General features: G+C 35.2%; 2 protein-coding genes across 2 annotated transcripts; both read right to left on the bottom strand.

Annotated features, from left to right (window-relative positions):
• Window positions 1-1,807: 1,807 nt before the first annotated feature.
• On the bottom strand, window positions 1,808-4,625 carry LOC105108409 (proteoglycan 4-like). The gene is made up of 2 exons (XM_011002711.1): window positions 2,889-4,625; window positions 1,808-2,722 (listed from the first exon to the last, which is right to left on the bottom strand). The coding sequence occupies exons 1-2, from the start codon at window positions 4,417-4,419 to the stop codon at window positions 1,941-1,943; spliced, it is 2,313 nt and encodes a 770-aa protein (XP_011001013.1). The 5' UTR covers window positions 4,420-4,625; the 3' UTR covers window positions 1,808-1,940.
• Window positions 4,626-6,735: 2,110 nt separating this feature from the next.
• LOC105108417 (uncharacterized) lies at window positions 6,736-9,060 on the bottom strand. Its single transcript, XM_011002725.1, has 6 exons — window positions 8,591-9,060; window positions 8,221-8,265; window positions 7,863-7,935; window positions 7,453-7,550; window positions 7,260-7,330; window positions 6,736-7,085 (listed from the first exon to the last, which is right to left on the bottom strand). Exons 1-6 carry the CDS (start codon window positions 8,940-8,942, stop codon window positions 6,960-6,962), a joined length of 765 nt encoding a protein of 254 aa, XP_011001027.1. The 5' UTR covers window positions 8,943-9,060; the 3' UTR covers window positions 6,736-6,959.
• Window positions 9,061-12,813: the final 3,753 nt, after the last annotated feature.

The raw sequence follows: 12,813 nt of genomic DNA on the forward strand, positions 1-12,813 counted from the left end.
CAGAAAGGAAGAGGATAATATTTTAAAAAGAAGAAGAAGAAAGAATAGGTAAACAACCAAACTGAACTGAAATTAAGAAAGGGAATTTTAACTCGATGCCTGTCTGCAAACTCATATTATATAGTTGCTAACTTTGTTGCGGATAATTTGTTCCGTTGATGGCTACTTTGTTTCGGAGAACTTGTTCCGTGGATGGCTACATTTCTGTCTGACTCTGTTTTGTGCAGGCGGACTTGTCTATCTTCCTTGGACTCTATTTTCAACCTTGTCTAGTTTTTGGCATGTCCTTTAACTTGGTTCCACTCTCATTTCATTACAATTCAAGTCCAATGTTGAAGCAATCATGTCTGAGTGTATTGACACCGAAATTATAAAAAATAGAAATCAAAGCCCGTTACTTGACCGTCCAGATTTTGGTGCATAATACACTCTTACTTGTTTTTTTCAGCATAATAGAGCCAATCCACCAATAAGCTATCTGTTGCGGTCGCCAGTCACCTTGTTGATACTCTTAATTGATATTTACTTGGTTTTTTTAAGCATAATAGAGCCAATGCAGTGAATTTCGGACTTTCTTAACTCCAAGATCTTATGTCAGATTGTCGGATCAATTGAAACAAATGTCGTGGACAGGTAAAAGACGTTCACAAAGCATACACATCACTATAAATGTTCCTTAGACTTGGATGGATCTAATTTACCTGCGTTCTCTGCACCCTCTGAAAAAGCGTTGGCCTTTATATATGGTTCTTCTGTATTTTGCAGTCCATGCTTAGTTGGAGCCCATAGAATTTCACGAGCCAACATGACCAAGAACAGAGACCAAAATCTCGAGCACGAAGGAATCAATGAAGATGACGTTTTTTATGCTGAAATTAGAAAGCAGGTTTTGCTTTTGACAGAAGATGAAGATGAAGATTTCCTCCAAACCAGACATCTAAACTCCACTAGTGCTAACAAGCAAAGATTGAAGAGGTTAACAACCACCGTTACCATTGCAGCACAACCAGGAAGCTACTTTAGCTGTTGGGAAAGCGAGAATAGCAGTTCAGTTCCAAAGTGGCTTGGAAGCTTGTGGAGAAATGACAATGCAGGAACTGGGGTGTTTATACCCCAACTTGTCAATCCTAGAACAAGACAAAGATCAGGTATATCCTGCTTAACTCCATGAATGACCAAACTAACTGTCTCGAAGATTTTAATGTTTAAATTGCTCAAGTTTGACAACTGATTTGCAGGTAAGAAGAGAAATGGAAGAAGAACAGTATACAAACAAGTCGAGAGAAAGCAATCATGAATATTTCTCAAGGCGGCTGAAGATACGACAATATTACTTTGTTCAAAAACGTTACGTGACTATAAATAATACGTTACGAAAATGCACCAAATTGTACTTCATTCCATTGTCCATCTTAATTCAACTTCTGAGTTTCACTTTATATCCTGCCTCATTAACTCAATTTCAGAAACTTCGTGGTGAGCTAAGGCCATCAAAATTTCGAAAGTATATTCTATTTCAACATTATTGCTCTGTTTTTGTAAGCCTTGTAACGGGGCTGGCAGCCCTATAAAGTGTTTAGCCATAAAAAAAAATTAGAATTATCTCTGCTAGAACTTCACAACAAATATCTTTCAATGTTCCTGTGGAGATATGTAGTTCTAATAAACAGGTAGATTCTGATAGCAAGTCATTCGATGATGAAGACCCTTGAAAAAGACGAAAATCATTAGAATTTTTATTGAGATTCAACAGAAGAAAAATCAGTTTTAAATTGCCGGAGTTTTTTTTTATCAAGACACAATTGATGTCATGAAGCTTTTAAATGTGCAGTACAAGAGGGTTTCTTTTTTATTTTATTTTTATCCCCAGTGATTTTCAACCTTATTCTTTTTATCAATCGTATTAATGCATGCGGCTCATAATTGATTCATAATTAAGCCTATCTCTTGCACACAACTCCTTCACCATCAATCCCACTTGCACATCTCATGCTTGGTAACTCAAGACTCCCCATGTAGCCTGCCCCTTCAAAGCCATTACCACCTCTGAAACGGGCTACAGCGCAATCTGGGCTGGATAAGCCTGAAGTTGCAAACTCTTTGTTTCCTCCCATCACAGCCATCTTCGCACCCACATTTACACGACTCACATATCCTGGTCTATATGTTTGGCCCAGCACACCGTCGACTTCGTTACTTAAAGAGTAAAACTTGAAACCAAGATCAAGATGAGCAAAACAATCGTCCTTGGTTATGCCATAATTGTGAATTCTTGAATCCTCTTCAGTTATAGGCACAACCTTTGCTGTGATCTTTAGGAGTCCTTCAACTTCAACTACGACATTATTGCTGTCACTAATTCTAGTGATGGATACACTTGGCACACTTGTGGATTGCCATTTGGAGCCTTCATTGCCTGGGAAGTTCAGGGGCTCTCCGTCAAAAGCGAGAGAGAGGCGGTCCGCAGAGTCATCCCATGTAGATGCTTTAAGTGCACCAAGGAAGAGTTGGTGTTTGTCAAAGAAGATAGAAATGGACTGGACCCAAGTGAAGTCCCGCGTTAGTTTCTCATTTCGCTTTCCAATGAAATGTGCATTGATGTGGAGGTTCGGGTCAGATACAAGGCAGAAATCGTGGTCCTTCTTGCCATGGAAGTAGAAGGTAATGCCATCACCACCAATGAAACGAGGGTCTTGACACACTGCTCCTGGTCTATCACACTCTGCCAAACAGGAAAGCAACTATAATTCGATGATACAATGGATCCCTCGAACCATTTATAAAACTTGGCTAAAGAAGCATCATATTTCATCATGTTATGAAATTAAACTAATGGAATTTAAACTTAGATGATTGTGTAAGAATATTAATTGCTTTGAACTACTTACTGCAAACAGGCTTGCAAGTGGCGCAATCAATTTCACATCCAGCAGGGCATGCACTGGGACACACATGCTCAGTGTTGTAACATCTGGGGTAGTACTTGTTTTTACACCGGGCTGTCTTGGGTGAGGTAGAAGGAGTAGATGGAGGGGGAGAAGAGGAAGTAGGTGGAGTGGGAGTATGTGGAGATGGAGTAGGAGTTGATGGTGGAGAAGGATTAGATGGTGTTGTAGGAGGTGTTGGAGTAGGTGTAGATGGTGAAGCAGTAGTGTTAGGAGGTGTTGATGAAGACTGAGGTGAAGGCGAAGGTGGAGTGGTAGTAGGAGGTGTTGGAGAAGGTGTGGATTGAGATGGAGGTGAAGGTGAAGGTGAAGAGGGAGTTGTAGTAGGAGGTGTTGGTGAAGGTGAAGATGGAGTGGTGGTAGGAGGTGTTGGAGAAGGTGTGGATTGAGATGGAGGTGAAGGCGAAGTAGGAGTGGTGGTAGGAGGTGTTGGTGAAGGTGTTGACCATGGCGGTGAAGATGGAGTGGTAGTAGGAGGTGAATGTGATGATGGCGAAGATGATGGAGTTGAGGGCGGAGTTACATAAATTGGAGGGGTTTGAGATGGTGGATGATCAGAATTTGATGGTGGAGGCGTTTTGTGAGATCCTTCAGATTTGTCACGGCCGTTGTCTTCTGGAGGGGAAGGCTTTTTGTTAGAACCTTCAGATTCATCATGATTGCTGTCTTCTGGAGGTGAAGGCTTTTTGTTAGATCCATCATCGTTGCTGTCTTCTGGAGGTGATGGCCTTTCATTAGATTCTTCAGATTCACCACCATCATCGCCGCTCTGTTCTGGAGGTGATGGCTTTTCATTAGATCCTTCAGATTTTGGTGATGGCTTTTTGTTAGAACCTTCGGGTTCATCATGATTGCTGTCTTCTGGAGGTGAAGGCTTTTTGTTAGATTCATCATCATGATTGTTGTCTTCTGGAGGTGAAGGCTTTTTGTTAGATCCTCCAGATTCATCATCATCATCGCCGCTATGTTCTGAAGGTGATGGCTTTTTATTAGATCCTTCAGATTCATCACCATCATCGCCGCTCTGTTCTGAAGGTGATGGTTTTTCATTAGATCCTTCAGATTTTGGTGGACTTCCGCTATCATTGCCATCGGACTCTGATGGATAAACATTTAGCAAAGAACGGGTATGAGATTTTGGGAATTCTAGTGGAAGAAGAGTGAGAGGGTTTGGCAAAGAAATAGAATAGCCTAGGGTCGGGCTCGAGTCTCCAACACACATAGGCATGCAAGAGACACATTCGACGACGCATCCATTATGGCAGAATGAAGGGCAAGTCTGCTCCAGGTTATAGCAATGCCTGTATCTCTTGATCATGCATCTTGCATAACTTGGGGCGCTAACCATGCCTGATAGAGATGCCTCTGATACAGCAACAAGCATCAGAAGTAAACTTGGCACAAAAAGCAGTTTCGTGACTGGAGTCATTGGTAACTGTAGAACTGTCGAGCAAGACCCGAGTTGATTCTTCATAGTTAAAGGCTAGTTTGCTACTTTGGGAATGAAATTGTCATTGATAACAACTCCTTTTATAGTTGTCAAAAACGACCATGTATGAGGATTGAGCTAATATCACGTATCATAATTCTTGATCAAGTAAATGTTCGCTTGAGAGCTAATCTTTCACATGGCTCTTCAACAAGTTAAAGTCAGCTCCACCTCCTTTCTGGTTTAGTTTATTTTTCCTGTGTTGTTATTTCATATACCTCATCAGTTTATTTGAGCTTCTGTTGCGTTTATCATGAACATAAATAGAATCACTTATCCATGAAGAACGTGAGCAAACTTTCAGCAGATGCTACTCCTCCTTTAAGGAATTGTTCCTTTAAATAAAAAAAAAAAAAAAGAATTGTACCTTAATCCTTATCGTCGGGTAGAAGGAAGGCTAAGGTGCTAAACCGCACCCAATCATACATGTACGAGGATCCTGAGAGGAAATATTAAAATGTTATTAATGCTTCCATCTTGAAAAGCAACATATATGTAGCATGCAAAGAAAGATGCTGTAAGAGCTCCTTTCCTTCTCCCGCTCATTACCTGGGTTTCAACGTCACCAGTTAACCTTTACAACCATGCACTGTAGTCCAAAGAAAGCGTTTGGATCACAAGTATTCATGAAATTGATTAGATCGCTGTTGCTACATAAATTCTGAGTTACTCCTCACTTTTTCAGTGCGTAAACTGCTATTCAAGTGTAGAGTATTGTTAGCACTTCCAGAATTCAATGACCCATAGACGCTAAAGACTTGATGGGATTCTTGTTTATCTGAAAGTTATTAGAATACCTGGTATATGTTAAGCTTTTAACTTGTGGTTTGGATCACGATAATTTGTTGCAGACGAACTTTAAGATCACCTAGTCCGCCTCAAGCATTCTTATGAGACATTTGAATTGAGTTATGGCTGTTGTTTTTACACGTGCTGTTCAAGTTCAAGGTTGCTGAACGTGCTTGAACCTCACCATAACGATACAGCTCTTCACAGTGTTCAGTTTTGGCTCGGCTCTCCTTGTGACTTCGAAGGTGCGTTGCGAGTATATGCTATTGATTTACTAAAGAAATTAAGGTTGATATGGTAACTTACCTCGTAACAAGTATTAACCATAACTTTAGACGCTGATCAGATTTTTCACTTAAACATTGTTAATTTGTTTTTTAAATTATTTTTTGTTTATAAAAGTATTAAATTAATATTTTTTATCTAAAAAATCATATTAATATTTTTTAAATGATTTTAATATGTTAATATAACAAATAAATAAATATTATTATTTTGATATATTTTTAATTAAAAAACACTTTTAAACATCACTCTACACTACAATATCATACACATGCTAAGACAGATAATTAATGTGGTCTGTACAAAGCCACAAATTTGATTTTGTTTTTTATTTTGATTTTATCATTTCAAATTAGAGGTTGATTTAGGATATCGGATTCGATGGTTTGCGTCAATTAGCTTTATATGGGGTTTTAGCAATGTCAAGAAAAAAATCCAGTTGATCGATTTTATAAAACAAAATAACTAAATCAAATTCTATTTTATCGACTTAAAATAATTTGAATATTTGGGGATCGAATTTGGAAAAAAAGATGTTAAAGGACTGAGTCCGTTGGCTAGTTTTGATCACCCCGAAAGCTAAAAGTAGAAAAGTTGCTGGCCGCAACGAGCCTGATGTAGAGTCCCAGACCCTTCTTGGATTCCCATGTGGGCGTGTTAGGATTTATCTCGTGGGTGATATCAAAGACTCCCATTACCGTATGCCTCAGCACTCTCTCTTGTCACATGAACAGGATCGTCAGCTGTTGAAAGGGTTGCTAGAGATAGCACGCCAGTGCATAGCAGCAGCAGAAGCTGCTACAATGTTCTCATGTTTTTGGTCCAAGGGAGGAATTTGTCTACCAGGGTGCTAATTAAAGTACAAGCAAAGACACATTACACGTGTGTGTGTGTGTGTGTGTAGGTAGTTGTTTGGACGAATGCACTTAAGAGAGAAGTCGTGGAGAAGAGCAATTACTGGTTAGACTTCGTCTTCCACCGCAATTTCACGTGAGGATCATTATATTCTTTTATTTTTTGTGATTTTGGTGTTCATTGCCCAGGTTACAGACTTAATTTACTGAACATTTTTTTTATGCTGAAGGACAAGAATGGGAAAGCGATGGAAGTTGGTTTCTTATGAAAGGTCTTGCCTGATAATTTTGCCTTCGGCTTAGATACAGAAATCCAAATCCAAAACCATAGTTATCATAGTTAGCCAGTTATTGAGAAAAGTTTCATGACTGATGCTGCATATCAGAGTTTTTTTCCAGCTGTCTTTCAATATTGATGCATATGAACATTATCCTGACATCAACATACAAGTTCAAAGTTTCACAACGAACAAGAGAGATGATTCCCTGGATAATTATTGACTTAAATATATAATGATACATCACCTTCAAAAATCAAATGACTTACAACCGTTGAAAAGGATAATTAAATAGCTGACAAGTTACAGAGTTCAATTATCATTTGATAAGAACGCATCTTGCTGGTGATCCATCAGCACCAAGCATCCTCAGAGGTAAACAATGGACATTATAATGTCCTGGTATAATGTTGTCAAGTTTTAGGCCTTCCACAAGAATGATTTGCTGCAACATTTGTGCACAGTCAATTAGTTTCAGCTTTTGACATAATCTTTAATTTCCATTTTATATCCAGAAAGGAATCCATATTCATGCAAGGCAGTAAGCTGAAAGAGTAGACGGTTATTAAGAGAAAAACAAGTGTTTTCAGAAGTAATTGTAATCAAAATAATTTCTTACTCTTTTTTTCAGGAAAATAAGATGAGGTGGGATTGTATTAACATATGCAGCAGAGGATAAGTAATCAACTCCTGCATTTCATAACAGAAGGACCATCAGTTTTGTAAAATAATGATACAGAGATGTACAGTATCTTACAATGCAGAGAGAATTTGGATACCATGAGCTAAACAGGGGACTAATCTAATCTTACCAACTAGTTTGATGTCTGTGTTCTCAACCAACCATTTTGCCCCGTCCTCCATGAATGCAACATAACTCGAGTCAAATTCCTTTTTGTACATAAGCTTCCTGAAATTCAATTAAATCCAATATCTGTAAAGTGTTGTTTCCACTAGATTTAGCAGAGCATTTTATGCTATTCGAATCAAACTAATGACAGAAACAAGGGCGGTCCTTCAGTCAAGGTAAGTCTTCTGACACAAGACAGGGTGAGGACAGAACGCACATTAGAATTTCAATTCTAGTTCATCAACGAATTAGTTTCTATGTTTCTGCTAAATTAGTATAGAAAAGAATCTGCAGAAAACATTTCTGGATTTCGTTATCAGTATTAAAACTTGAGATGCAGAAACTTAATGCACGAATTAACTAAAAAATTACCTGTCAGTATTTAAAGTTCTGAAGAGCACACGACGCACTCCCCTTGGAATATTCAAGGACTTCATAACCTCCGCTGATGCAAGAAGCTTGACTCATTATAGCATGATGTATTAAAAAACTACTAAGATATGTCTTATCAGCCATCATCAATGTAAACGGCGAGTGAATTTTCAAGAATTTCTTTTAAGCAATTCCATAAATTAAAATCGATACATGGGCAAAATCTAACAAGCACTTCGACCTTGTCTAATTAGACATACATAGTTATCTCATTAGCTCTAGAGAAATAAGAATTTTCTAACACACAAACAAATAGTATGGATTGAAGAGGAGAAATGAGTCCATCTTAAACACATACCAGTTATGTTACTATCCCTTGGAACATCAACCAGCAGTGCAGGGCCTGTTGAATAAAAAGAAACACAACAATGATCGGTGATCTCCAACATGAAATTGCAGGAACTAAGATTGTAAAACACACCTCCAAACCATTATAACCATCCGACTAACACCTTGAAAATCGATATTTAAACACCAGCAATAACACAATATATTGAGCCATTGAGGGCTTAAACTCCATGTATGAGCTAATCTTTAAGGCAAATTTTATTTCCCTAAAATCATCATCTAACGTCCTAGGAATATGCTATCGTCTATTTAAGCAATTAAAGCATACAATCAACAAGCAAAAAACAAAGGAAACAGAAGCACGGAAAAATTTGCATTACCATTAAGCACACCCAAGTCAAGTGAATTGACGTTATATCCAGCTTCATAGTATTCCTCGTAGACATGTCCAGGTGCATCAATATGCGTGCCTGTGTGTGTGGACAGCTTAAACTCAGAAGAATTAAGTTTGGAACCGTTCTTCATGCTAGAAACAAGCCAAATGAACTGGCCCAGACCGTCCTTGGACTCCCATGTGGGCATGTTAGGATTGATCTCGTGGGTAATATCGAAGATTCTCCCATTACCATACACCTCACGATCTCTGATCTCTCTTCTAGGTTTACGAGCTAGTGAAAGGGTGACTGGAGATAGCAGCAAGCCTAGTAGCATCAGAAGCTGCAATGCCCTCATGCTTTTGTCAAGGGGAGGAATTTTGGCTATCAGAGTTCTTGGTGCTTAGCAAGCAGGTAGATGCACGGGCACATATATATTGACTGTTGGATATTGAGGGCATCATTTTCAAATCAAAATGGTACCCATTTTCAAAATTTAATGGTTAGATGTTTGAATCAGTTCATATTATATATGTAGAAAATCGGGGGACAGACAATAATAGGAAAGCTAGTGGCATTGTCTTTTATAAAGGATTGGCCGGCTAACTATGTCTTGGAATTAGAAACTAATCACGTATTTTTTTTTATATTAATCCTCCTGGGGATTCGTCTTTTTACGAGATTATTTGTAACCACATTAATGATCGTGATAGATCAGCAATCCATTAATATAGAAAAAGACAACGATAACAAGATCTCAAATGGTGAAAGGGAAGATAGGGAAATTGCGGATAAATAATTAAGGTTAAGGGAAATGCTTAGAAAATAGTTAAAAAATGATTGACGGGTGTTTTGATTTGACTCCCTCGTCACTCATTGTCTTCTTTGATGGCTCTGAGTCTCTGACTACTTGCTTGATTTATTCTAACTTTGGATCCCCTTCCTTTTGTGATGCGGCTACAATTATCATTGGGATGATTGTCGCAATATAAAATCAACCGATGAGTTAATCTTTTTTAACGTTCGGTGACTTATCTAATTCATAAACAAAGTTTTCTAACATGTTCATCTTGACGAGAAACAGTTCCCTCATGGCAATCCGTTACACATTCAACTTCCATAGATTTAACATACCAGTGGAAAGCTTTACAGTGTTGATTACTTTGTTTAATTTGGGAAAATATTTAATCTCCACTCTTAGAGTTCTAATGAAAAATAGCATAAGATTTTAATATTTTTTCCAAACATGGCCTATTAAATAATTGCTAACTGTTATTGCTCAGTATTGTAAAATTACTCGTTGGGTTTACAGTGTTATTTACTTGTTAGGTTTCAAACAAGAATTGTTGCCAAGTATTATAAAATTAATATTCAAATAAAATTGATGAGCGTCTCCGAAACGTGAAGGTTAAGGCTTCTTAGAAAAAGACAAAACTAATTCAAAGATATGATTTGATTTTTTTAATAAAAAATGATATTTCTGGTTGAAAATTAGTCTCCCGAGATAGAGTTGATTCATCAGATCGGACGCAAATAAAAAATGTGGTGCATGAGATTTTAAAAATAAATATTTTTCTTATTTAATTTTATATTTTTAATTATAATAAACAATGTGATGCAGAGTTGATAGAAAAACAAATATCTTGTATTTAATTTTATATTTTTATTCAGTGTATTATTATGTTTTTTAATCTTTTTCATTATTTGAAGGAAATAGTTTTCGACGACCTAGTTTATTTTTTATAGTCAACATTACAATAACTTTCTAGTATTGTTTTCTATATAAAAGATTATAATATTATTTTAACAAGTAAAAACATAGATTAATATAAATTAAATGTCTTGAATGTTTTTCTATGATTATAATTCTTCTGGATTTTAAGAGTTTTAACTTACATCAAGCTATATTATGCGTCCCAAAGTTATTTCAACAAAGTGCCAGAATATTTTCAAAATTTGGCCCAATGACTCTGTCAACGTGCTCGTTTAGAATGTTAGGCTACCAAAATATTAAAGTGTATTAAATTAAAATATATAATTATCAATACCACTCGACTGGTCAAAAAATATATAGAAAAGGTAGTGTATGATTTCACACATACGTACGGCCTAGCTCCTTATTTATGGTATCTTTATAAAAAAATTAATTTTAATGAATACTTAATTTGCCAGCTTCGAACAGGCTGGGGGAAAAAGCCAAGTGGGTGCCCGTTAAAGTTTAATTATAAAGACTCGGTCAATTTTCAGTCGTTTTCATTGTCAATTCAGTCACGTGCAGCTATGAGAGGTCGCGTTATCTACTTAATTCTCTCATCAAGCACGTGACATTCACACGGTCAAAAACTGAACTCAAAAACAAAAGTAGTAATTAAATTCAATTTTAATGTTTTTCTTGAATTTTAGATTAAAGGGGTTGATTTTTTATTTATTTTTATAGTGTTTTTAAAAATTAAGTTTTATTGGAAATTCAATTCTTAATATTTTTAAATATAATATTTTATTAAAACTTTTGAATTGAATAAAAGTCAAAAATACAGTAGGGAAAAAATAGTAAATCAGCTCTGATCAGCAGCCAGCCAGAGGCCATGATCTTCTGTTTGCTCTAATCTTATTTTACTCCACCAGCCGAAGCCTAGATCACAGTTCATTGCAAGAAATTTAGCAAGTCTCGTGGATTTAGCAAACACTCAAGCTCGGTTATGAAAGTGAAAAAAAAAAAAAAGAGTACACGACACTCAAGCTCGGTTATGAAAGTGAAAAGAAAAAAGAAAAAAGTGCATGCTTTAGTTCGATTGAAAACTTTTTTTATAAAAAAAAATACATTTCACTGGAAGCATCTTATAAAAAAGTGTGTTTTAAACTATGATTGTAATCGATTGAAAACTTTTTTTATAAAAAAAAAATACATTTCATTGGAAGCATCTTATAAAAGTGTGTTTTAATGAATGATTGTAATTGTTTTTTAAAATGTTTTTCATTCAAAAAATATAGTAATAATATTTTTTTATTTTAAAAAAATTATTTTTAAGATTAGCATGTTAAAATAATTTGAAAATATATTAATTTAAAATAAAAATAAAAAATTTAAATTTATTAAAAAATATTTTAAAAAAGTACTCTCTTAATTATTTATGAGACAGAACCTGTGGGTCTGGGATTGACGCACAAGACACCGGACCCAGAACACATTAATACGAGGCACAACCTATGCTTAAAAAGTAATTGGTCTTGGATTCAAAGCCCAGGTGTAAAATCCCTCCTCTTTAAGTCCGAGTATGATCCATCAAATGCTCCTATAAATCTAGGTGAGGTGGCATGATTTTTTGAAGCCTAGTTTATGCAGGAGTTATTTTAAAAAATAGATATATTTTTTTTCATTTTATTTTTTTATTTTGTATTATTAGGCTTTCCTAGTTTTTTATTTGAAGGAAAAAACTTTTTGATTTCTATTTAGTATTAATAGAGTTTTTTAGTTTTTTTATATATAGATTTGTAATGGTTTTTGGCAAGTCGAGACTAAATGAATAAAAATTGAATGCTTTGGATTTTACATATAATTATGATGCTTTTGGTATTTAAAGGTTTAAAGGTTTTGAGTTATAATAAATCTTATTATTCTTTGCTATCACATATTCGTTAATTGATATTGAACCTCAACAATTTTTAATGGTTTTAATTGAAGATTATAAATGATATGTATCGGTGTTCATTGATTTCTAGTAATTAATTGTGTTCGTTAAATAATTATTATTGAAAAATATTATAAAACAAGACATGCTTGTATAAACCAAAATATAAAGGTTTCTCTTAGAAAATTGACATTTTAAAACTAGTGTATTATTTTTATCTATATTAGTTTTTTATTATTATTAGAAATTTTGATAATGAAATCCATAATGGGATGACCCGTACAAATATATTGCATTAGAGATAATGAATCGATCTACGTAAAATAATTGTATTTAGTTTTTTATTATTATTAGAAATTTTGGTAATGAAATCCATAATGGGATGACTCGTACAAATATATTGCATTAGAGATTCATAATGAATTGATCTACATAAAATAGTTGTGTTAGAGATTTATAATAAAAGTAGATCATACTTAAAAAAATATTCATGGTAGATGACAGTTGTTTGCTAGGGTTTGGTTTTTCTATAAAAAAAATAGATATTTTTTAGTTATTTTTATTTTTTTATTCTATATTATCATGTTTTCTATTTTTCTA

This window comes from Populus euphratica, unplaced genomic scaffold (assembly GCF_000495115.2).
Source record: "Populus euphratica unplaced genomic scaffold, PopEup_1.0 scaffold3.1, whole genome shotgun sequence".
NCBI lineage: Eukaryota > Viridiplantae > Streptophyta > Magnoliopsida > Malpighiales > Salicaceae > Populus > Populus euphratica.

What these genes read in the sequence shown, in the direction of transcription:
- LOC105108409 (XM_011002711.1), bottom strand. Translation starts at nt 4,419, where the DNA reads ATGAAGAATCAACTCGGGTCTTGCTCGACAGTTCTACAGTTACCAATG. An exon ending in CACTTGCAAGCCTGTTTGCA is followed by an intron (nt 2,723 to 2,888) that starts GTAAGTAGTTCA and finishes CCTGTTTGGCAG; the next exon opens with AGTGTGATAGACCAGGAGCA.
- LOC105108417 (XM_011002725.1), bottom strand. Translation starts at nt 8,942, where the DNA reads ATGAGGGCATTGCAGCTTCTGATGCTACTAGGCTTGCTGCTATCTCCA. An exon ending in AAGGGATAGTAACATAACTG is followed by an intron (nt 7,936 to 8,220) that starts GTATGTGTTTAA and finishes TTCTTGCATCAG; the next exon opens with CGGAGGTTATGAAGTCCTTG. An exon ending in TTATTTTCCTGAAAAAAAGA is followed by an intron (nt 7,086 to 7,259) that starts GTAAGAAATTAT and finishes CAAATGTTGCAG; the next exon opens with CAAATCATTCTTGTGGAAGG.